This window comes from Engystomops pustulosus, chromosome 11 (genome assembly GCF_040894005.1).
Source record: "Engystomops pustulosus chromosome 11, aEngPut4.maternal, whole genome shotgun sequence".
Classification (NCBI taxonomy): Eukaryota; Metazoa; Chordata; class Amphibia; order Anura; family Leptodactylidae; genus Engystomops; species Engystomops pustulosus.
This window is the reverse complement of record NC_092421.1, coordinates 72,082,290-72,108,858: the sequence shown is the minus strand read 5'-3', so window position 1 is coordinate 72,108,858 and position 26,569 is coordinate 72,082,290. Positions and strand designations below refer to the sequence as shown.

General features: G+C 39.0%; 1 protein-coding gene across 2 annotated transcripts; it reads left to right on the top strand.

The window, feature by feature from the left end:
• The first annotated feature begins 86 nt into the window (after positions 1–86).
• On the top strand, positions 87–20,989 carry HMX3 (H6 family homeobox 3). 2 transcript variants are annotated; one of them, XM_072130138.1, is made up of 3 exons: positions 87–458; positions 19,381–19,493; positions 20,188–20,989. In XM_072130138.1, exons 1-3 carry the CDS (start codon positions 439–441, stop codon positions 20,808–20,810), a joined length of 756 nt encoding a protein of 251 aa, XP_071986239.1. In that variant the 5' UTR covers positions 87–438; the 3' UTR covers positions 20,811–20,989. The 2 variants fall into 2 exon arrangements, with proteins under 2 accessions (XP_071986239.1, XP_071986238.1); XM_072130137.1 differs by lacking the exon at positions 87–458 and having other exon boundaries at positions 18,965–19,493.
• The last annotated feature ends 5,580 nt before the right edge of the window (positions 20,990–26,569 follow it).

Below are 26,569 nucleotides of genomic sequence, written 5' to 3'. Positions count from 1 at the left end.
AATAAAATACGGCCAGGAAAAAAAAAAAGCCATTCTATAAATCAGGGAAACGAGAGGTTGGGTGAGGGAACAAGGGGAGTTAAGAGTAATTTCATTCTTAAACGAGCCAATATCAGGGAATTTATTTTTGAGCAAGAGAATCTACAAAAAGCGTTAACCCCTTCCCAGTCCCAGCGTTTCTTGCAGCGGTTTCCTCTCTGTCGCTGCATTTTGTAGGATGAGAGAACTGGAATAATTGTCCGGTTTTTACATTTTTTTAAAGGGGCCGATGGCAGATTTATTCTGTTAGGCTATGTTCCCACAATGCACCTGTGATTCAACTTTTTGGTCATCTGATCACTGAGGTCAGGGATTACCTTAGTAGTCGGATACACAACGGACATGATGTGAGCACTGACATAACGAAAGCATCAAACATCAAGAACCGCCATTGGAGCTATGAGGGGCCCTTGCTTGAGGTAGGTATTTTTTTCCGATTTTAAAACCTTGTTTTTCCTGCAGCCTGTGGATGAGATTTGTTAAAATCCCATCCAATAGTGAATTTACAGAGTGGTGATTACATTGTGGGGGACATGTATTATCGTCTCTGCGCCTAAATAATCCTGGGATCTTTCGTTTTTTGGGGTGCAGAATTGTTGCGGATCATTTATAATGAGTTTGCGCCAGAAAGAACAGCTGTTTCCTCTGCCAGTGGGCGTGGCCTAACTTTTCCACATTATCAATGACATTTATGCGTATTTTGTCACCAATTTTGGCGCACAATAGACCAGGAAAAAAATGGTCAGAGAGCAGAATTAAGGCGCAGTCCATGTTAGATTTTGGCGCACATCTCATTGATGTCGGCATTGTTATGGCGCATGACTGATTATTACCGTCTGGCCATTAATTACTTACAACCGTGCGCCACTTTAATACATCGGGCTGTGCTTTCCAGAGACTGATCTCCGATTCCGACAGTCGTGCTTGCGCCAGAATTAGTAAATCCCTTCCAATGTGTGTTTTTCTGCATCTTTTGATGACATATTTTTAAACCTGTGAAACACATTGGTGACTTTTTATGGTTTCTCTTCAACAGTAAAATACACGAAGAAGATGAGATGAAATAAAAAAAAAAATTAAGAGTAAACCTTATACATAACCGTTGCAATGACAAACATTTCGCTTAGTATGTTTACTTTCATTTATTTTCTGTTATGATTCAATTCTTTTCGGGTTTCCGGAAGGATTTTTGGCTGTAAATGTCGAATACAATTACATATCCATTTCCATCTATTCAAACCTTCCTTCTATCTTCCTACCATTATTACAGATAATCCTACTAAATAAATGATAAAAAAAAACATAAAACAACATTAAAACCCCATCCCTGTGTATGTGTATGAGGTGAGGACACTGATGAGCAGTACAGGGCCTGGTGCTGTCTTGTTGCATCGTATTTTGATGCTATATAAATAACAAGGACCAGATCCATTTAAGGAAATAACTTGTACATCACTATAGGGTGAAAGAAATTGATGGATTGAACTTCTTCCTGTAAATCCCTTCCCTGGCACTAGGGGGCAGCAGCTGTCTTTTTATTTATACCCAATAACCAGCACAAGTTGTTGTAAAAGTAAAAACATCTCATAATACAATATGTTTCCAGTATCTATTTCTTATATATGGCTGATATGAACCACACATTGTTACCCAGCTTTCCCAGATTCCTGCATATCAATGCACTATTGTATAGTGTTGTGCAGACCCGAAACCAAAAAGTTCAACATGGACCTTTGAGTTAATACTAATTCCTTTATGTATATAGCGCACACAGATGACGCAGCGCTGCACAGAGTTTGCCAAATCAGTCCCTGTCCCTATGGGGCTCACAATCTTATCAACCTACCAGTATGTTATGGAGTGTGGGAGGAAACCGGAAGACCCGGAGGAAACCCATGCAAACACGGAGAGAATATACAAGCTCTTTACAGATGTTGACCTGGATGGGACTTGAACCCAGGTCCCCAGCACTGCAAGGCTGTAATGCTAACCACTGAGCCACCGAGCTGCCAGCAGCATTTAAATTAATGCGGTTTGCATCACCATTTTTGGGACGATCTTCCCCAAAATGGTGGTGCCTACACATCACTGGGGTTTAACGGGTTAACACCCACATCACTGCCAGCACCAATTGTGGGTATTACTAGGGAATTTGGGTTCATTCTTGATACCTGGACCCCAATATAATTGTCATGTTTTCACTTGGTTTTTCACTGGATATTTTAAAATTGTGACCCTAATGTTGTCTTTTTGCTTTGTCATCCGGCTTTTCGGGGTTTTTTTTGCTTTTTCTTGTGGGTAATATGTGTATATGTCTTCTGCGCCATTCATCTTTATACACTGGCCCCCGCTGTATAATTGATAGGATTCCCCCGGCAGACCTGTATCCACAGTGATTGTCACATGTATTATGGTAGTAAATGACCCTGTTCACACAGCGGCAGATTCTGAGACCTCGGCACATGACTAATGGTTGTTGTATCTGAGGTTTAAAGGTCATGTACATCTGTTCTGCTCCGTACCATATCAAGCAGACTAATGTACAATTCCTCTAAATTCCCAGGTATTAGATTATAGGCCTGTGGCAGTGAAGAGGTTAAAGGCTCGCCCCGTTTTGGGGGTCAATCCAGTGGTGGCGTGTGGAGTATTTACCTATATATATACTCACATATATCCCCATTCATTACTGCATTGCCAATAGCATTTTTACGGCAGTCATTGAAGGGCCTCATTCTACAAAGCCATTTAACCCTTGAAACGCAGTAACCAATGGGGAAAGTTATGAAGGACTTTAAAACCTGTGCACCGTGCTATATGCAGAACATTGCATCTTAAAGGGAGGGGATGGATCAAGCTGCCAACGCTAGAAAGAGCCCATTCTATATGTGACTAACATTACAGCACGTCTTATGTTACATGCTCTCCGTGTTTGCTTGGGTTTCCTCCGGGTCCTCCGGTTTCCTCCCACACTCCATAACATACTGGTAGGTCGATTAGATTGTGAGCCCCATTGAGGACAGGGACTGATTTGGCAAATTCTGCCCAGCGCTGTGTAATCTGTGTGCGCTATATAAATAAAGGAATTATTATTATTGCACACAAACGTTGCAAAAATTGGTAAAAACGTTGCAAGGGTTGGTGTAATTGTAATGATAAATATGTGAATAAATTGACAATTGGGGATGTGTCTTTAAACGTTTTTGAAACCGTCCAATCAGTGCTGGTTATCTAGAGAGACATCCTGATACAAAGGGAATGTGAATTCTTGGATGAATAACAGAGGCGCTGTATGAGTCAATGGGGCTGACGTATTACTACTGGCCCATCGGCGCACTCAAACCACAATGTACCGAGCTCATAGTAATTCCGGTAAAGCTCCTCGACCTGTCGTAGATTTCAGCTATAACCTGTGGCAGTTTTATGGAACACGGTGTAGTAAATGTGACCGGACGGGGTATCCCTGCCTAATGCAAAAGGGCATGTGACCCCATCTGTGACTTTTTCATGTGTTTTGCACCAGGCAGGATATATTGGGGCCAACGTTCTAAGGAAGGCTGTTCCAAAATTTCATAAGACTTACAAGTTACTCTTTGTGTACAGCAGTACTTTGGCTGTTCTGAGTAACGGGTGGCAGGGTTGGCCCCTGGGTGACAGCCTCTTTGTGCCCCTTTGCAGTGAACTTACGTGGCGGCATAAAAAATTCAAAAACTGAAACAGTCTCCTGTTCCCTAAAATATTCCCTAGTTTATCATCCCAAACAGCCCCCCTCAACCCCTATGGATTCATTAGATATAGCCCCCCTCATCCCCATGGATTCATTAGATATAGCCCCCTTGCCCCCTATGGATTCATTAGATACAGCCCCCTCATCCCCATGGATTCATTAGATATAGCCCCCTCATCCCCATGGATTCATTAGATATAGCCCCCTCATCCCCATGGATTCATTAGATACAGCTCCCCTCATCCCCATGGATTAATTAGATATAGCCCCCCTCATCCCCATGCATTCATTAGATATAGCCCCCTCACCCCCTATGGATTCATTAGATACAGCCCCCTTCACCCTCCTGGATTCCTTATGTACAGCCTTATGTGGGCCCCCCTGCAGCTCTGGGCCCCGGCACTTGCCCAGTAATGCCCAGTGCTGGAGCCAGCCCTGACGGTGGTGCAGTGTATTCACATATAAAGCCATAATATGTCAATTATTTCTGCAGATTCAGGGTGACGCAAAGGTTGAGCTTGTCCTTCCCCCCTGCAGCGACAAAATCCTTCTTAGCTACTATGAAAATTCTGCACTAATTCTGCCTAAATCCCTTTCACACAAAGTTCTGCCCAGTACTGATGAGATCTTGCAGGGCCAAACTGGACCCAATCCCCATTCACGTTTTTATCATCCCCATTCCTGATAGATGACACATTGTCATACCGCACCCACTGCTTGATGACATTCACCTTCCCAGTGCATCCAGTGTCCTGTCTCTTCCCAATTGCTCATTTTAAAACAATGGGGTGATATCCCTAAAAAAAAAAAAAAAGATGGGTCCTGCATAAACCAATGTGGGGGTGGAGGGTCCTGATAGGGGTGATTCTTTTTTTTTTGCAATCCCTCCCCCGGGAAGACATTAGTCTATCAATCTAATAAATTGGAAAGCTATTAGCAGGTCCGGTTTATGCGTTTCAAGCTGTTAACTAGAGTTTGATGAATTGCGTTCCTTTTGATGGGATATGGAGGCCTGATCTGACTGGCTTTTGTGCTGCCATAAATTACAGGGCTGCTTCCCGGAGAGAATCTCCCCTGCAGGCTGTGGCTGCTCCCAGCACACTGCACACCCTCTGCTTTATGGAGCCATTTAGCCAGCAAGCTCCTCAGCAATCCTAGCCTCCAAAAAATCGAAGCATAATCAAGGTGTATGTTTGGAAAATTTATTGTTATAATTTTCCCCGAGTAATCTCCTCCATTTTCCCGGCAGCTCTAACTCATAGATCATCATCTAAGAGGCAAAATGAATAGCAGTTTAAAATTTATCGGTCTTTGATTCTCAATTATACGTGTTTATGGCTTCATCTGTCTTCGGTGGCTTCAACCTTTTCCATTCCGATGGAATATTATTTGTACGAGATCCATTAAATTCACAATCCAGCCCTAATGGTCGGCTGTAGCATTTTCAGAAGGAAATTTTTTGAAAGGTGCCGTGCTAAAGGAGAGGGGAAAAAAAAAAAAAAGCGCAGCTGTTATGACATTAGAAATTGCCTTATTGATGGCTCCCCTCTCTGCCGCTCTCTGTGCAATTTGTAATCTGGTCCATATCTATATCTTAGGCTGACAGCTCCAGAACAAGCCCTTTAAGCCCCTCTCACACATCATCACACTCGGTGACAGAGGGCGTCCAGACAGAAAGAGGGGGCTAAAGACGCCCATATTAGGGTTATGTGCCCTGTAGGTGACACATGCAGGACTTTGTGTCATGTTCCGAAAATTGCGAAATTTGCGAAAAGTTCAAATCCAAAAATGGCGGAATACACGCATGTTCTGTACAAAGCACGCAGGATGGTTTGGAACCACCATCGGCATAAAGCTAAAAAATTCCATATGGAAAACTAACTAATGTTGCAGTAATGATAAAACTTTTACTGCCCTTTTGCGAAAAATGTATTAAAATGGCGGCGTGTTCCATGCACCATACCGTTTTCATACGGGAAGGAAGTTTATAGTTTATCAAGCCAGAATAGCAGAGCTTTTTATAATTGCTACTGATCATAAAGTTGATTGGCACAGAATCCTATACCCAAAAAAATAGATCATAATATCAACACAAAGTTGAAGTACATTAAAGGGGTTGTCCGCTTTAAGCATGTTCCAGCAAATAATTGATATTGTTTGTGTAAAGAAAAGTTATACAAATTTCCAATATAATTTCTATATCAATTCTTTACGATTTTCAAGATCTCTGCTTGCTGTCATGCAACAGGAAACTTCATTCTTTACTTCCTGTAGATAAACACCGGTCCATGGTCATATGATGTCACACAGGTGCATGATTTGTTAGCATCATGCATCGCTAATTACACTCTCTGATATATAACGAGTCGTGCACCTGTGTGACATCACATGACATAGACCGGTGTTTATCTACAGGAAGTAAAGAACAAAGCTGCTCGTTGCGTGACAGCAAGCAGAGATTTAGAAAACCGTAAAGAATTCATTGTTGAAATTTTTCATTACATAAACAATATCAATTATTTGCTGGAATTTGTGTAAAGTGAACAACCCCTTGAATTGGGGTTTTGAGTGAAGTATGAGATTTGATCTGAATATTGTCCCTGGTACATTTCCCCCATCCTCAACACTCATTGTACACAATGAACACAGTCTTCCAGTACTTATTCCATGATAAGATCTCTGCTGCCATAGGCTTGTATCCTGCATACAGCAGGCACACGATACCTGGGGACCACAAATAGACATGATGGATATCAGTCTATCTCAGCCCTCTACACTTAGATAAACTCTATCGCAGTTTGAGGCAATGCAGCATTTTGACTTAGGGGGCAATTCTAGCAAAGCAGCTTATTTTCTAGTGCTCAAGTGCTTACACCTTCATAGGCAGGAAGGTTTATGAGAGATTTAGGTAGCCGCAGTCCTAGGAGAATCTCCGGCTGTAAAGCATAGCATAGGAACCTCTATATATGCCAGGCAAGGCGAGCGATAGAAAGAAAATGGAAAAATAAGAAGGGAATAAAGCAATCCTTCCATTATTTGGTAAGGGACCCCTCTCTATAATCTACATTGGAAGGTATTGCACAAAACATACATACAAATCTAAATTTGAAACAAAATATTACACCAGGATAGAAAGACATTGACTATCTTTGTTTGCAGCGGTGTTGAGAACTATAAACTGGAACAGTATCCTAATCTGGGATCCAGTGATGAACTGGTTCAATATGGAGGTGCTTTTGTGAAGTATTGTTATATGTTTAAAGAAAATGTTGTTATTTTTCATATACTTGCTGAATGTTGAAACTAAGAGGACGTTTGACTATGGATGAAGTTGAGCAAAGTTCACTTTTTTGGCTGAAGAATGTAAGACCCCCCTCAGCCGATCTTTACATCTGGATTTACAAATATTACCCACTCCAGGGAAAACAGAGTCTTTGTGTCTGCATGCCCATGTAATAATTTACCAACTAATGGACTGTGGACATTACTTCTTTATCCCTAAGTAACCAAGCCCAGGTCCTACCCCAACTGAAGGTTTCTGTATAATACTTTGTGACGCAAATAAAGCATCTAACATCTGCCTAGCCTTTTATGGCATCACTTTACAGAGATTGAGATATTATACCATACTTTGTCTTGGTTTGATTTCTTTGAGCTCACTCTGTGAATTTTATCAGTCATTAGAGAACCTGAGGTTGTGTGAACAGGGGCAGAACTTGACACTTTCCTGTGGAGCCTCCACGGTTGATGTGACAACCTGGTGAACCATCAAATACGACATCTATTCACTCCTAGTAGTCTCTCATAGCTGGGCTTCCCACTGCAGGAGGATTCTTGGGCACACTAAACAAGCGTTTCCCAGGAATTTATTCTCCAGGTTTCAACATTTCTTTGTCTTCAATGACAATAAAGCATTCATGAAACCATCTTGTACCTACATTTTTGCACATTTGGGTAAATGTGCCGCAAGGTTCCATATAGAAACTATATTCTCCATGCCCAACCATGTCTCCAACATGGTCCTAGAGTCTCTTTCCAATTGTTCAATTTTCCCTCAATAATTTTTCCTCTATGACATGGAGTGTGTGCCCATTTAGTGTTGTTTCCAGCTCTGACACCATGACACAATTGGAGACTCAAGTTTTCATTGCATCTACAGCTAGGGCAGCTATAGAACAGTGTCTTTTATAGAGATATCACATTAGTTGAAAAAGTCTTCAAGTCAATGAAGAGGTGGTTATGGTTCTGTAACAGTCCAAGTAAGTATGGTAGCATATATTACATGCCCAAACCCCAGTTTGGGCAAATTTTTATGGACCCAACAGGGAAGATAGGTGGAAGTGAGCATTAGCCAGTACAATTTAATATTTAGCTCATTACAAAAGTAGGTATTCTAGTATTCATTAAATACCTCCCACGATGCAACTGGTTAACACCATGCACTAAATATTACCATGAGAATCTATAAAATCCTCATGTCTCGAGCAGTGAAAGGGTTACACCAAAGCCCTAGTCATCCGTTCCCTCATTCATAAAGGGATACGATCTGCAATTCCTGGTAATGGTCCCTCTTGTATCCATCATTTCTACTAAGCCAATATTTTGCACAAAAGCAAAAAAAAAAAAATCTAAAATTGATCCGAAAAATGCACACAAGGGGGTGAGAAAACTAATCTAAGTGCCTTATTTTCCACGTATTAGTTTTTATATATATTTTGTAGATTGCAAATAAAAGTCAAGGAGAAAGAATTGTTAGTGGGGTGAGATTTTTCATCATTTGCTTGTTAGATGGTGATGGATGTTTAGCTATAAAAATACCTAAACTAAAACCTTTAGCCATCCAGCAGCCTACTATTCTCATCATCGCTTTAATAGGAATCAGTGACTGCTCAGCACCATTTGTCATTTTCACACAGGAAGAATCAATATCTCGGCTATGAAATTAATAATTTAACACTCCCCCCATACATTATTTTCCCTTTCAGTTCCTGTTAAGTAGAAGTTAGGTCGGGGGAGCCTGAGCGCCTCTCATCAGAGGAACAGCTGCCCCTCCAGCTAGACAAAAGGGAAAAAATTCATCAAATATCACACGTCTCTGCATTCTGTGCAAGGGCTCATTCCGCTACCTAATTAGCCACACCCCCTGTGATGTCACGATGATGTCGTTAGAGAAGTAAACACACTATTAATTACATCTTTTTTGTCTCATTATATATTAATATAATATTCTACATCTATCAATCATTCCGGAAATAATTGGTTTGTATCGACTTTAGATTTTACTCCGTGCATCGTCATTTGATGTTAGGAACCCTTTGAAGTTGGTTTAGGTGAAGGCTGTAAAGAAGAAAGAAGCAGGAAGGGAGAAGGTTTCCCGAGTTTTATATTCAGGAATGAGGGCTACATGCATATGTGGAGAATAGAACTGGAATACTGGGGCTTATTTACTAAGGGTCCGCAGATCGCACTTTCGTCGGATTTTCAAAGTTTTCGGGATTTGCACCGCTAGGACAGGTATTTAACTGGGATTGTGCCACACGCGATCAAATTGTGGCACAGCCGCGCCGACTTTCATGCGACAGAAATCGGGGGGGGCGGGCCGTCAGACGATCCGACTGATTCAGACTCAGCGCAGGATTTAAAATTCAATTTATGTCGCAAGACAATGCACTTACATGCACCAGGAAGAAGAAGGTGTCCTCCGGCGGACCTGAGCGGGGAAGCGACACATGCAGGATATCGGGCGCACGATATTAGTGAATCACGGTTGATAATGTCGAAATGCCAATGAAGACTAAGCCCTGTAGATTTAAATAATGCAAGTTGGTGACCCCAATCTACAAACCCCATAGCGCCTAGAATTGTTACTTCTAGTACATGTGCCCATATTGTATAACATAACCTGTTAGAGTAACTCTTACCTAGTTTTACCTCTTTAATGCCATGGTGAATAGTTACCATGACATCTCACTAGATTAACGATGGGAAGGGAAGTTTTAAAGGAAATCTACCACCATGATTGAGGATTGTAAACCAAGCACACTTACATGCTGGTGTGTGCCCCTTCTGGCAGGATCTTCTTATTTAAAGAGGACCTGTCACCAGATTTTGACCACCCTGAGTAACAATGCCTGCTGATAAAGGGTTATAAGTCCTCCCCATATCACCTAAAATTAGCTGCCAGTGGGGCACTGTACCTTAGTTACAGACATTTTTATGATATGAAAATTAGCTTTTGTGACTTATGTCTGGCATCTGTGACTCCCCTCTCGCAGGCTGGCAGTGAGCCACGCCCCATTATTCTGACTGACAGCTCTGTGTCTCTTCACATCAGTGCCCTGCCTCCTTGTACTTAGGGACTGTCTGCTAATATTCAACTACAGACATATAAAGCTCTATGTACAGTTGGGGAATATTGTGTCAAATTTTTTTACACGGTGCCTTGTGTTACATTCATGACATGTGACCATGGTGACATCATCGCGGGTCCTTTAGCCTTGTAAGAATAGCAAACAGTACACCATGGATGTGATTACATTAAATCAAAACAGCCTCCATGGAGGATGGAAAGGAGTAGAAGTCCATGGAGTCAGCTGTGACTTCTTGAGGTCAGATACAAGGTGATTTATATGGATGAAATGAAACAATTTTTAGCTAAAAGAAGGGGGTCAGTTAGTTAATAGGGCTCAATAGGAACCTGTCACTGGCTGTATATGTGCAAATGTGGTGACAGGTTCCCTTTACGCTTCCCATGCCCTTGCTTTAAAAAATTATGTAAATGAGCCTGAGGGGCCCCAAGCTCCATTAACACCCATGGTGCCTGCTGTCCCTTTGGCTCATTTACATAATTTTGCACATCCTGACAAAGGGGGCACATACCGAAAGTGTGCTTGGTTTACAATCCTTTATCCTGGAGATCCTGATGTGCTGATGGGCTTCCATGGCCTAATGTCTGTCAGGGCAGATAAGGACTGTCATGGGTCCGGGGCTGTATGAACATTGTGAGCACCTACAGGTGTATATTTTTTTTTTAAATGTTGCCATTTATGACCTACATACAGAACCCGCACCAGGCTTCTTGGGAAAGGTGGTGGATCCCTTCTTTCAACTGTTCTTTCTCTGTTCTGCCGATGAAGGAACTTTGGAGGGCCTTCAAAGGTCCTGGAAACCTTTTGCATACATGTGTGTTGAGTGCTGGCCCACATGTGTAAGGATATCCCTCTCTATCTAATCACTATAGGGTAAGATTAAACTTGGTAGAGGATTGGTTGGCCATGGGTGTCCTAGAAGTCGTAGGCCCCGGGTCGCAGCCCAAACTATAAAACTGTTAGATTGATAATGAATGCATATACTGTATATTCATGTAACACATTGGGGGACATGTTTTATCGTATCTGCGCCAAAAAATTGTTGGGAACTCACCTTTTTTTAGGCGCAAAAGTGTTGCGGATCATTTATAATGAAGTTGTGCCAGAAGGAACAGATGTTTCCGACTATCCCGACTCATCCGTGTTTTTTTTCGCAAGTGGGCGTGGCCTAACTTTTCCACATTATCCGTCACATTTATGTGCATTTTGTTGACATTTTTAGGCGCAAATTTTGGGGCACAATAGGGAAAAAATGGTTAGATAGCAAAATTAAGGCGCAGTCCATGTAAGATTTTGCCGCACATCTCAATGATGTCGGCATTTTTATGGCGCAGGACTGATTAGTTACGTCTACCCATTAATTACTTACAGCCTTGCGCTACTTTACTTTACTTTACTTTTACATCAGTCTATGCTTTCCTTCTATGTTTTCCATTCGAGGTTGCGACAGAATTAATAAACCCCCCCCCCCCCCATTATATGAATCCAAAACAAGACATATGAATCACCCCACAAAAAACAAGCCCTAATACAGCTTGTCAATGGAAGAAAAAAAGTTATGGCACTCATATGTTTTTATTTCTTAATAAATCTGTCCCAAAAGCCCAAAATAGGACAGTTCTCTGTGAAGTAAGGAATATGAAGCTATGGATAGCCCATGGCCAAAGTTGAATGGTCCACATCCGGCAAAAGTCATTACTAAATATGTCAGAGGATTTGGCAGTGACTTGGGCCTCACAATAAATGAATGGAGCCATGGATCAGTTCTTGTATAAAGATGAGCGACCACAATGAGAACAAACAGTGAACATCATCTTTGCATTTTTAAGTAAATCACTAACTTATGGTATTTTGTAATAGCCTATTAAGAAAATGGATGTAGCAATTATGCCAGTGACAACCGCCGACAATTTATTTTTCACATTTAAAGCGACACTTATGCTTTAGTGGGTATCATAATAATGGAAAGCTAAAGCCCATAATCAATGCAATCCTTTCTCTTACGTCAGTAAATTACTCTTCACATTAGTAAATCAAGCTCTGAGATTAAATGCGGCTTTTGCTATCAAGCTGTTCCTATGGTTACCGAATCCTCGACTATCTGAAAATAAAAGGTTCTGTCGTTAAACTTGCATATATTTTCTATAATGGCTAGTGCCGCTAGCACTGAATGGGTTAATAGACGTGCGAAAGTCCTGGAAATGCTGTAATTTATGGCGGGTTGGAAGGTGGGCATGCGGTCTCAGAAACCGTAGATCACTGCATCAAAATTTTATTGGTTTTAAGAATGAGCTCGGACTGAATTATTATCTGACCCCCCAACCAAGATTAAGTCAGAAGAAAGTGACCTAAGAAACAGGGGACGATTTATGGCAGGCCATGAAATTACTCCTGATATATAGGATTTACAGTTCATTTCTGTCAGTCCTAATACAAAATAATACCTTCTCTTGTATGGCTGTGGATAAGGACCTGTATGGACATACCCCGGAGTATGTTCTAGGTACATATAGTATATACTACTGCAAATAGTAATATAGAAGCCATCATAGATTATTTAACTGGGTTTCTGAGGTAAATAAAAGTGGAAACTGTCACTTTAAGGTAAATAAAAGTGAATTTTAAGGAGAATATTTCTCATGAAAATCTTGTATTCAGCTTTGTGACAATGGGGGGCACTCATCGAATGCAGGGGTGCATTCCCCTTTAACTAAAATATTTTGACCCTATGCAGATTTGCAAAGACTGGAAATGCTAAATAACTATGGTGGCCATTTTGTCTGTCACACAATTCACAATTTTACCTCCAAAATACGCTCATATAAACCTCGAATATGAATATATATGAATATGGATGGTTTACAGGGGGCAATATATATGGCAATACCAATATTTTCCTCATGAAAATCACCAGTTTATCCTGATGTTGTATTCTGTCAAGTAATGCAAAAGTCAATTGAGAAAGCCCAGTGAGTGACAACTACGGTTTCAAAATGAAAGTATGTTCCCCTTGAACCCAAATCCTATCCCCCTATGTAGATTTGTCTCTTGAAAGACTGGAAATGCCAGATCACAATGGCGGCCATTTTGTCTGTCACACAATTCAAAATTTTCCCTCAAAAATAAGATGTGAAATGCCAATATTTCCCTCATGAAAATCACCAGTTAATTCTGATGTTGCATTCTGTCAAGTAATGCAAAAGTCAATTGAGTTGTTTCATCAATATATCTGTCTGTGAGAAATCTCAGTAAGTGACAACTAATGCAGCTGAGTGACAACTACGGTTTCAAAATGGGAATACATTCTCCTTGAACCCAAAACCTGTACAGACATACACAGGAGTTTGTTATAGGTACATATAGTGTTTACTATTGCAAATAGTAAAATAGAAGCCATCACAGATTATTTAACTGGGTTTCTGAGGTAAATAAAAGTGAAAACTCTTCCTTTAAGGTAAAGAAAAGTGAACTTTAAGGAGAATATTTCTCATGAAAATCTTAAATTCAACTTAATGACAATGGGTGGCAATCATCAATACTTCTACAAAACATATTTTGACCCTATGCAGATCTGCAAAGTCTGGAAATGCTAGATCACAATGGCGGCCATTTTGTCTGTCATTAGATTCACAATTTTCCCTCCAAAAATATGTTGTAGTTTAACCTCATATAAACCTTGAATATAAATATATATGAATATGGATGGTTTATAGAGGGCAATATATTTGGGTTCCCCTTTTATAAGCCTAAGCAGGATATGTTGAGGTAAGGTAAAGTTATCCATTTATTACATAAATGTCTACACATCAAAATGGCTGCCTTGCAATATTACAACCCTCTTCAAATGTCAGACTGGTTAAATTGATAAAACTGGTATATTTACTAAGTATTAACCTTAGAGCAACCTTATGGAAGGTACATACATAATGTGGTGTAAAAACTGCATGTTTTCATATACAGAATTGACCGCAGAATATCCGCTGTTCTGCAGAGAAAATGTATGTGGCAGAATTTCACTGTAGATTTCATTCTTTAGAATTCATAGGGTAAAGTTCACAACCCCAAAAAAACTATTTGCATTCAAAACATTGAATTCTGAAGTGAATTTCATTGCAAATTGTCGAATCTGCAACAGAAACCAGCAGTGAACTTTCCTAAATTTTGTGCTGGCAAAACCCCGTGCAAATTGAAGGGGTTTTTTTGTGGTGGTATTGCATCATTGGTGCAGGTTAATTGTGGGTATTTTACAAAAAATCTGTGGTAAAATCCGTCTGCAATAAATTTCGAGGGTTTTTTTTCGGCTTTATCATGCCTTGTGCGCCAAGAAATGAAAGAGTCATAATTCCTACCGCACATCATGAAATTTGTGACTTTTTGGCCTTGCTGCCCTGAAAGTGGTGTGAAACATGAAATTTAGTATAGCTTCTCAAAAATATGGTGTAGGTGATAGCTGAAATCTATGCCCGCCCAGGCCTGGAATAGATATGAATTGTGGGTGGTGGGTTTTGACGATCAATAAGATTGGTACAAATCGCACGTTTTTTCTGCCTAAAGCTACACCTGTTTTTGGATGCATGGTAATTGTAAATATGGGTGACGTAGGCGCCATACGGCTCAGAAACTGATTACACGCTGAAGACATATGAGCCACAAAAAAAACACGGATTATTGTGACCAGTGATAAGCCCATGTTCATATACATGTAGCATAATTCTGTGTACCTGTCCCGTCTTGAGATCCCAGATTCTGGATTGTCATGTGGAAAAACCACAAGTAAATCCTCACAAAATATATGCATTTTACGTTCGCATTTCATGCGGATTTCTGTGAATTGCGGTTTTAATGCTGATTTTCATGCACTTGGTTTTTTCCCACTTTTTTCACCTGTTATCTTACATAATTTTGTGGTAAAATCTGCATGAAATCTGTGATTTCTTGCAGATTTTGACTTGCAAATAGACTTTTATGTAAAAAAAAACACACAAAAATCTGCAAAGCTGCGGCAGAAAAGACGGTCTAGGGGGTTCTAAACCTTTTAGTCCGTGCACCAATATATTAATACATTTATATCCCACCCTGCGCCAAAAATAATTAATGTCTGTAGCACTTTGTCAAAATCACATTTACTATAACGCTACAGTATGACACTGCGGGAGAAAATCTTTGAAATAAACGCAAATAATACACATTGGGGCACTTTTACTAAGGGCCGTGGGCCAGTTTTCTGCCGGACTTTGCGCAATCTATTTTAGAAGTGTCCAACACATCTGTGTCACACGTGTGTCACACGTGACTGCGCTATTCGTCTTGCGACATAAATAAGGGGGGGGGGGCGTTTGGGTGCTCAGTCGGACCACTCCAACAGAAATGTGTCGCACGCCCCATGTTAAAGGTGAACTAAAAAAAAAAAAAAATGTGCCGCCCCCTGCTTTATACACAGGCCGGGTCGCGTACAGTGGCATAAAACTATGATTTTAATAGAAAAAAAATCCACTTTGGAAAGGTGATTTTGTAGCAGGAAACATAATTTTTGCAAGGAAGCGTGAGGCGCTTTTTACATAAATTTTAACTTTTATTTCGGCAGCAGATTTTGAACCATTAGTGAACGCACAGAAATTCGTCATGTTAGTTTTTTTTTTCACGAGCCACAATTGTTAAAAAATCAGCAATTACCTCCTACTGAATGAAATGGGAGGCATATTCTATTTCTTTTTTTAATGTGGATTTTCCAGAAGCTTTTCTTTGAGGTATTTTTTTACACCATGGGTGAAATTGGGGCACAATTGTCCACACTCCCTGAGGCTGCGTTATCTTCACTTCCTCAGAAGGGACAGCAGAGGGCGCTCAAACATCGACACTTTTTTTTCCCCTCCTTTTTACCTCAAGAGCCACTAAAATGTACAAATTCCTGGCTGTTACTTTTGATTTTTATGACTTATTTACGTTGTGCGTCTATTTAACAATACTGTTAGCGTTTGAGAATTCGTTTTAGAGAACATATTTCGTTGTGGAGCGCCATAAAACGCACAGACGCCTCCACACGAGGGGAGCCATTCCTCCCGCGCGGCTTCCACATCAGTCTCCTGGAAAATGAGCGATTTTGTAAGGAGGGAAGATTAAACACCGCAGACATTTCCATACGGTGCTGCTCCATTCACTGCAGCTCCCGCCATCCATCCCCGCACCCGGCCTGTCACACCGACAGAAGGACGCCGGTCACATTATACGGAAAAAAAACGCATCTATTCCCAAAAAGTTACATCTGTCAGGAGCTAATGATACCCCTACTGCCGAGCACAAGCCGAAAGCGTCGTGTCCTCTAGATGTTATGTCATAAAAATATCGAGACTAACAAACATCTCATAAGTGATAGAGGATAGAGAGAAAAGAGATAGATAGATAGATAGATATGAGATAGATAGATGATAGATAGATATGAGAGATAGATAGATAGATAGATAGATATGAGAGAGATACAAGATAGATGGATAGATAGAGAGAGAGATAGATAATAGAGAGAAAGAGATGGATGGATGGATAGATAGAGGGATAGATAGATAATAGATAGAGAGAAAGAGATGGATGGATAGATAGAGGGATAGATATGAGATATTAGAGGTAGATAGATATTTTAGATATATGTAGATTTATTAGATGTTTATTTGAGATATATAGAGATATTAGAAATTATAGATAAATATAGATATGAGATTCATATAGTATTTATGAAAATCATATATGTATCAAGAGATATTAAGGGAGATTAGATATAGATAGATTAAAGATGGATGGATAGATAGATATTAGATAGATATGAGCTAGATAAATAGATAGGTACATTAGAGATAATTAGATATGAGATACATAAAGTATTGATAATACTCATAAGACATATATACCAAGGAGATCTATACAAATACAATCTGTATAGAGGTGAGATAGATAATATGAACATATGGGATAGATTTATACTCTCATAAATAATGTATCAGATAAATAGATAGTAGGTAGATAAATAGATGACACATTACATAGACAACAGATGACTAGATAATAGCGAAAATATTTCACATCAATAACACTGTGAGATGGAAATTTAGACAGATAGATATTTGTAGATAGATAGATATGAGATAGATAGATAGATAGATATGAGATAAGTGATATATAAAAAGATGATATATAGAAGATAGATTATATACAGATTATATATATATACATATTTGGTAAATTGATAGAAATTATTATGTATAGATAATAAAGGCTTACAATCAACCAATGACACTACAACACACAGATCTACAGTGTGACACAGAGAGAGGACACTCAGATCCGGCCTCCTAATATACAGCAAAATCTGCTATATACTGATCGGAGTGACGCACTATATGTATACAATACAATGTGCTGACCCACATCACACAGGGGCTGGAGGAAGGGGAAAGTTATTCTGTTCAGTCATCTACATGAGCAGGTGTTATAGCAAAGTATGAGGAGATAGATAGATAGATATACAGAAGATAGAAAGATACATCGCAGAAGGGAAACAACTGGCAGAGAAATTCAGAAACCTCGTCCTAAATAGGGCAAATATTTGAGATATCCGAAAAGAAACATCAATACATAGAGAAAAGAACCCACTCTCAGATTGAAACAGATTAGAAAATTAGGGCCATTAGAGAGAGAGATAGATAGATGGATATATAGAATAGAAATTGAGGGATAGATAGATTCAGTAGACCGATATATATTTATGGGATGTATAGATAGAATGTATGTAGGTAGATATTATTTAAATAGATAGATGGAGAGATATCCCTCACTCCAGAATCTCCCCATTTGCTTTGGCAATACTGATGTGTATTTGTTCCTACCAATTAACCTTATTTGAACTGAACAAAATAGATAGATACATAGGTATATGGTTGGATAGGTAAATAATAGATGGGTAGTTAGATATGTAGATACTGGATATATGGAAATATAGATAGAATTAATAAATGATAGAATAGATGGATGGATAGATAGATAGATAGATAGATAGATATGAGATAGATAGTTATGAGATAGATAGATAGATAGATAGATAGATAGATAGATAGATAGATAGATAGATAGGATGAGGAGTATGTAAGTGTAACATAGAATATATTTAAAGATAGAATTTATGACATATGTGAATTCTCTTCGTCCTGCCACATCCAGGGGGTGATATTTAGTGCAGCACATCACCAGTTTTCTTTCGATCGATACAATAATGATTGGACGTAGATTGCTGTATAAATCATCTGATTGACTCCCTCGGCAGATGCAGGTGGAGCAATTGTCATTCATGACGTCACCTTATTGTTATATGATGCACATAGCCGTTCTGCTATATGGTAAGTAATTGGGCAGCACTTGGCAGGGGTAGAGCTGGCAGAGCTGCTGTTGTATGGATGGTGATGCTATAATGTACAGGTGATGGTGGAGAAGTTTGTGACAACTATGAAGTAGTGGCAAGACATTCGCCTGTAGTATGCCTTATATTGTGTGTGTGCCAGTGAGTGTGCCAGCTGTCACATGGGTGCCATTGACTAAAGCCATGTCCTTTGTGCTAATAGCCCTGTCCTCATTTCTGCCTAATTGTAGGCCCAGAGCAGTGAGTGTAAGGTTGTGGGCAGTGCTGCTGTGTGCTGAGCCCTCCTCCTCCTGGTCCATGTCCCTCTATCCCTCCTCCTCCTCCACCTCCCTGTCCTCTTGCCTCCATCCCTCCTCCTCCTCTTCCACCTCCCGGTCCTCTTCCCTCCATCCCTCCTCCTCCTCCTCTTTGACTCTTCCTTCTCTTGCCTTTTCCCAGTTGCTATCAGCCTTCCCAGTTTGCAGGTGCTGACTGCTACTCCCTGGATGGCTCTATAGTATCTTGCTGGCCTTCCTTCCTATCAGAAGTTTGCCTGGGAGTTGTAGTCCCCCTTTTCAGCTTCTCTACAGTCTCCTGGATTTTTAGGAGGGGTCTTTACTGCAAAGAAAACTTTCATTTAACAAAAAGAAAAAAAAAAAACATTTTTGGCTGATCTTAGCCATGCCTGAAACTGGACAAGAAAGCAATAGCACCCCTGCTAAGGAGTCCCCCTTCTCCATCAAGAGCCTCCTGACTTGTGAGCCCCCTAAAGCTGTGCGACCACCAAAAGCCCTCTTCACCCCCATCAAAGGGACTTTGGATGCAGCAGCTTTTGCCTTATCCCCTCTGACAGACCTCTCCTTCCCCAGGCTGGAGATCCCAACTCAGAGGTTCGCCTTACCTGCACATTACCTGGAGAGATCCCCTGCATGGTGGTACTCCTACACCCTGACTCATGGAGCCCATACCCCCAGGACTGAAGGTAAATTCATCTAGATATTCTGTATTGCGTAAAACACAACAACGATTGCTCTATAATATACAAAAATATCCTCAAATATCGCATGGCATGATCGTGCGATCAAACCGAACTCGATCTTAATTTTTTTGAAGCATTTATTTCTAATGCAAGAATTAATTTATTGGAGGTAAGAGGATACATTTCAATTAGATCCTGGTAATGTCCTAATGGACAGGTGTATTAAGTGCTGCTGAGTTTCAGATGTTCTCTGATAGCTCTTTTTTGGGAAGAGTTTGATGGATGAAAGGAAAGATAATGAGTTAAATAGGAGGGAGAGGAAATTGAGCTTTTTTTAAAGGTGGATTGGACTCTCATCATCTACTCACATTACCTTCCTCTTTTCTGGATCTGCATAGAGGACACATAGGGCTCTAAATAAAGTGCACTTATTCAAATAAGGTCTCAGGGGACCAAAGGGGGCACATATATCAGGGTCTAAATATTAACTGGGGTGAAATGCTTCTAATTATCCTGTACACCAGTAACCTGGATTTAAAGATATCATATATGGCGGTGGGATATCTTCTCATGCTGCTGACCTTGCTCTGGGCTTACTAATTGCATCATGTTCCTGCCTGCAGATAAATTGGTCGTAACGAGATAATGTTATTGGGACAATGATTGATGACTTCTCTGTTTTGTTTTGTCTTGATAGTTCCTGAGAAGAGCCTCCTGCTCGGTCCATCTTCTCCTGTCTCTGGTGGAGAGAGAGATTCTCCAGAACCCATCCATAACCTCAAACAAGACCTAGACCACAAGGAGAGGGACTCCAAGAGCCCAGAAGAGATCATCCTGGAAGAAAGTGATCCTGAGGAAGGGGGCAAAAAGGATGAGAGTGGCGAGGACTGGAAGAAAAGGGAGGACAGTCCAGATAAGAAACCTTGTAGGAAAAAGAAGACCAGGACAGTGTTCTCCAGGAGCCAAGTCTTCCAGCTGGAGTCCACCTTTGATATGAAGAGGTATCTCAGCAGCTCAGAGAGGGCAGGACTGGCAGCTTCTCTTCACTTGACAGAGACCCAGGTCAAGATTTGGTTCCAGAACCGTAGAAACAAGTGGAAAAGACAACTGGCAGCAGAACTTGAGGCTGCCAACCTCAGCCATGCAGCTGCCCAGAGAATCGTGCGAGTGCCCATCCTGTACCACGAGAACTCCTCCAGCGCAGAGAGTGCAAGCTCTGCGGCCAATGTGCCAGTCAGCCAGCCCCTCCTGACATTCCCCCATCCAGTATACTACTCCCATCCTGTGGTCACATCAGTCCCCCTACTGAGGCCAGTCTGAAGGGGCATCACCTTGGTACCAGCATAGTGATGGACAAATCTTTTATAAGAATCTCTGGTGGTCAGGACAATCCATCATCAATTAATAAAGCTGCAGGACTTCTCTGAAAAAAAAAACAAACTAAAATTAAAAAAAAAACTAAAAATTTGTAAGTATTGAAAGTGTTGCAGTTGTTGCAACGTTTTTAAGGCAACTTCACACCAGGACTTCTTAAAAATACAGGTTTTCAAAAAGTTGATTTTTTTTTTTAAAGTGAACAAAATCCCACCAAAAAAAAAACATATTTTATTCTGGGCAAATGTTATATTTCAACAATTTTTTTTTCCATGTGCCAAATACTGAACCCCCCCTGGCACCAAGTGATGAAAGCGAGAGCACTGTATTATTATAATGTTATTACATTCACTGTATACACTATTGTATTGCTCATTTTTGTACACAAAAATACAACAAAAAAATTCTGTTTAATTATTATTATTTTATTTTTTATTATAAAACCACTGATCTGTTATTTATTATCTAAAATCTTCTCACTAAATCCTCAGATCTTTTTATCCAGAACATTGTCTCTCTCTCTCATAGACTTGAAACAACGGTTCACATTCACTTTATTGTTTTGTTATGTTATAATATATTTGTTTTGGATTGTGCAATAGGAGAAGAGCCCCTTTAATTATGATCATATTACAAAAAAAAAAAATAAATAAAGCAAACAAAAAAAAAAAATAATAAATTGACTATGAAATATAAAAGAATTGACAGATATTATTTGCATATTTAAAGGGGCAGGAGGGTGAAATGTGCTGTGTATAAGGAGAAGAGGAGCTGGGCTTTGTATTAAGGGACAATCAATGATGTAATTTAAGTTATTTCTATAAATGTACAGGATCCATACAATGTGGGGATGGGGCTGTAGGGGTCCTGCTCTGGTCTCCATTACTTGTTGCTGTGGGATAACACTAGAGCAAGGGGTGCACAGGCAGCTCCATCCTCACCTGTATCTGGGAACATGTTACAATTTTTTTTTAATAAAATATATTTGTAAAAAAACAAAAACAAAAAAATGAATGTTTGTTGTGAAAATGAAATAAAAAAAAAACAATTTCCTTATTTTGCCTGTGTCTTCTTTTCATCCGTTCATAGGGGCAGAAGTATCACATGTGGAGGTGACTGTGTGTATATATGGGTGTGCTAATAATCACAGTTCTAGCAATAATAATATGGAATTTTCTACGTAATAGTCTGGTTTTAAATCAAGATGTCATTTGTAAATATTAAGTCAAGAAGTCACTGATTATAGCAACACCGTTAATTGGAGGTTAGAGCCCTGCAATCTTCTCTTGTTAGTTGAATGACACTTTATTCTATTCATATAACATTTATAATAATAATTATAAATATTATTCTAATAATAATAGGAAGAAGAAGAGTATTAATAATAGTAATTAGTAGTTTCAAGATCATATTCCAATTATTTTTAGTGATACCTTATTTTCATCTAATAACAATATTAATAGGAATTTAGATTATTATCAAAAGTTGTATTCTATTACTACTAATAATAATTTAGTTAATATTAGTAATATTTTATAGGAATGTTATGGTTTACTTAACAATAAATAATGATTGACAAGCAGTAACAATGACTAGAAATGATGGTATTGATATTGGTAGAACTTTTGGGGTGTTTTAACGTTCTATTTATTCTTACTACGAGATTTTGTGGAATACTTCATTATAGGCAACTACTACTAATAATAATAGTTTATAGTTTGTGATTGATTATTTAATTGTAGCAGTAGTTAAATATTATTCCTGTTATTCTGTTATTTTTTTTCCCTCTCACCATATGTACTTATTAATATTATTATTATCATATCATTTCCTTTTGTATTTCATAAAGCTAATGATTATTTGATTTCAGCAATACTAGAAACATTTTATATTATTTATGCTTAATTCATTTAAAAATAATCGGTGATATTTATTATTTTACATTATAATAACCTTTGTTATTATATTTTGATATTTATTACTATTAGTGTTTATATATATGTATGTATATATATATAATATAACTTTTTTGTATTATTACTTGTCTCTAGGATATGGTGATTTCTCCAGAATTTCATTATTATTATTATTATTACAAGTAGTGTTTTATGTATGTATATTTGTGTTATTATTATTATTGTTATTATCATCATCATCATTATTATATGCATTCACTATATGGTAAATATTACTGTTTTATACATTATTATTCTTTACTCCAATATTAGATTCTTATTACCAATAATGCTGGTTGTACTTCTAATGATTGGAATTATTATTTGTCTCCACTATATGACGATTATGCTGATGACTGTTACTGCTTCATGCATCTTTACTAGTATTATTTTTTATCACTCCTCTTCACAATTTGAAGATGCTCATAATGCTCCTTGATATTACCAGTATTTCAAGTATTATCACGATTAATATTATTCTTGGTGTCCTCCAGTATTTGAGGACGATGGTGATATGGGTGATTATGATGCTTTATTTTTATTATTAGTAATCATACCTAGTAGCAGTAGTATTACATTTATAATGTATTCTTGGTAGTAATAGTAGTAGAGATTTTATTACTGTTATTATCATTATTAGTACTAGCAGCATCATTGAATTGATAAATTATTATGAGTAGTAATAGTAAATATTGTATAATTATTATTAATTTTATTTATTACTACATCGCCTTTTTGCTAACTTCTAAAATGTCAGTCCTCACCATCATCACCTGGACCCCTATAAGCATCTACATTTTATTTTCTCTTGCCTTATAAAAGGAGATTATCAGCTGCCACCAACTTTATGCACCTAAACCTTCTCCCCCTATAAAGCCATCTCTTCACTCCTGGCTACTTCTAATCAGTACAATTGATGGGGTGAAGATCCACAGTGAATACCTGAGTTTTACCTACCTAAAGAAGATGAAATAAAAATCTATCAGCCAGCCAGTGAATGTAGCATAGTGGAACTAATCCCACAGCCATCCGGAAAATGCTGCAGCATCGTTGCTGGATCTTCCATTCTAGACATAATTTTTCTAAATATTTTCAACCTTCATAAGCCAATTAAAGATTTGTGCTAAGAAATGTCACGAAAAAGAAGATGCCATTGTGTGTTGTGTATACATGATACAAGTGTGTACGTGTGTGTTATGCACTTAGAGTTGAACCTGTGCCTTGCAGCCTCCCATCCCTCAGCCCTGGCAGAGCCACTTGTCTTGTGATGATGATAAAGATGATATCAGGAGAGAAGCAACTAAACCCTTACAATCATTTGTTGCTGTGTTTTTGCTCAATGATATCAAAGCAGGCCTGGATACTTTGAAATGTAGCGTTTATTCGCAGATTTCCCCCTGGCATGTGACCTAGCTGGAAAATAAACTTAGATATTTGAAGTCAAAATATGTTGTGCCCTTGTGTATGTGACAACAGAGGGATGCGTCCACTGTTTGCAATACTAACTCCTAGAGAAGTCAAAGGGAGCTCATTAAAGTGTTTCAATCCCAAACAAGCGCCAGATTTCACAGAGATTATTCACATGTTACCAAATCACAAGAAAATAACTTCTTTATTTAGGGTTTAGTGGCTGCAAAACGCTCCTTGACTTTTCCAGTCTTTGCTAGAAGAGAGGTTGATGGGTGTTGTTGTATCAATTGTCAGCAGTGGAGTCCTGTAAGAACAGGTTCGGTTCTGCTCCATAGACCCCCCACCCCTGCTCTGATGACAAGGAACAATGGGATCCTGATTTTTCTTTCTTCTGGATAATACAAAATCCTATGTAGAAGGTGGAGATCAGCGTCCAGGTAGCAATTTGTACATGTAGTTGTTATCCATGTCAACACTGGCATGGGATGAGGACTTACCAGGTAACAGATAAGTATCTGTTACCTTTACATTTACTAGGGGGAAGCTGATTTGTGTTCTGCACTGAGCTGCTGTGCAACTATTAAAATATTATAATTAGTTGAATAGATAGAAAAATAGACAGATAATGGTTACATAGCTTGAAAGATAGACAGACAGATATACATACATATAGACAAATGGATACATAGATGGTTAATATAAACTTTTAACATTTGAAACACAAATGGGATAGAATAACAGATGCAAATGAATACAATTCTTATCAGTTAGATGGAAGCTAAATTAAAAATACAATTTAGATTTAGATTAGCTGGAGTGTATATGGAGTGCTAGTACCAATGATAGTAAAATAGCATACAGAGGATAGATAGATAGATAGATAGATAGATAGATAGATAGATGATAGATAGATAGATAGATAGATAGATAGATAGATAGATAGATAGATAGATAGATAGATAGATATTCGGAGAGTAGAAATTCAATTAACACCATTGGTTGTATAAATACTTGTAGGATTTGTCCCCGCTGCATGTAATTATTTGCTGCACACAAATATTCCATTCCCTGCCATATACATAGTGACTGCTTTTTTTTCTATAGAAATGACCATACAATTATTTGGAGTGTCGGACCATTTATCCATTTCCTGCAATGGATAAATGAGTGGCATTAGGCTGTGTTCCTAAACAGGGGGCTGTATGAGGATGAGGAGCCAGGGATTCTCCCACCTGTGTACAGCATCCACATCCTCCTGAATACAAGCAAATTAAACAATTAATGGAACAAAAAGGAGTCTTCACAGCACAGATCATTGTGCTCCCCCAAAGAGACAACACTGATGGAAAGGGCACATTCAGCCGGGGTAAAATAAACAGCTGCCCCTCTTCTTCATCTTCCTCTTCTCCTGGAGAAATGTAATTACATGGAGAACATAGAGCAGAGCTGGAACAAGTGCAGCATGTATCCTGAGAACTCATCTCCACAGTGTTCTGCGTGGAAAGGATAATTCATAATGAAAGTGCGCAATTGGCACAGAGCATGGCACAGGACGCACCGTGGGTGAAGGGCACATACAGTTTTTGTTGTCTTCTTAAATGCCCCAGTTTTATAATATCACTTAGGTGGAATGACTACAACATAATGGGTCATGCTGCTATCTTGTAAGGTTTCATCCTTGAGCCATGGCACGCAGAAATACTAAAGTACTGCGCCACTTCATGGTGCCAGGGTGGCACTACACATCGGGTTTCATATCGGAAGACATATTAAGGTTGCGCAAGTTTAGAAAGAGTATTGGAAATAGCATAGTTCTATTTACTATATTCACGTCGTCTATTGTGCCACAGTGTCCCTACCCTTTGCAATACATTATACTGCTTTGCGCTATGATGGCATCAAATATATTGCTTTACATTTCCCCTAATGCTCCAGTTTATAATATCAGTTATCTACAGCGTGGATTATGTTACATTTTTTAGATTTTTGAGTGACTAAATATAATATCCTGCAGCATTTAATTCCAGGGTGGGATTGACAAATAAATCATAAGCAGGCTCAAGCGAGGGGACAGCAATGAAGTGTCATGAAGTGGATAATATTATTTTTCTGTTGTGCCATGATGCCCCACATTAGCACCCCAGAATATCAAACGATGACAAGGTGATGCCTTTTGATGCCTAAAGCATGATATAATAGAAATAAACCCTAGCACACATGGGTGAATGGAGTACAGCGGGTAAAGCTATTACTTAAGATGTGGTGCCAAATGGAGCTTTCTCTTCAGGAGTATTCAGGTGATGCCCTTTAAGAGCAGAGAGAAGGAGATGCCATGAGTAA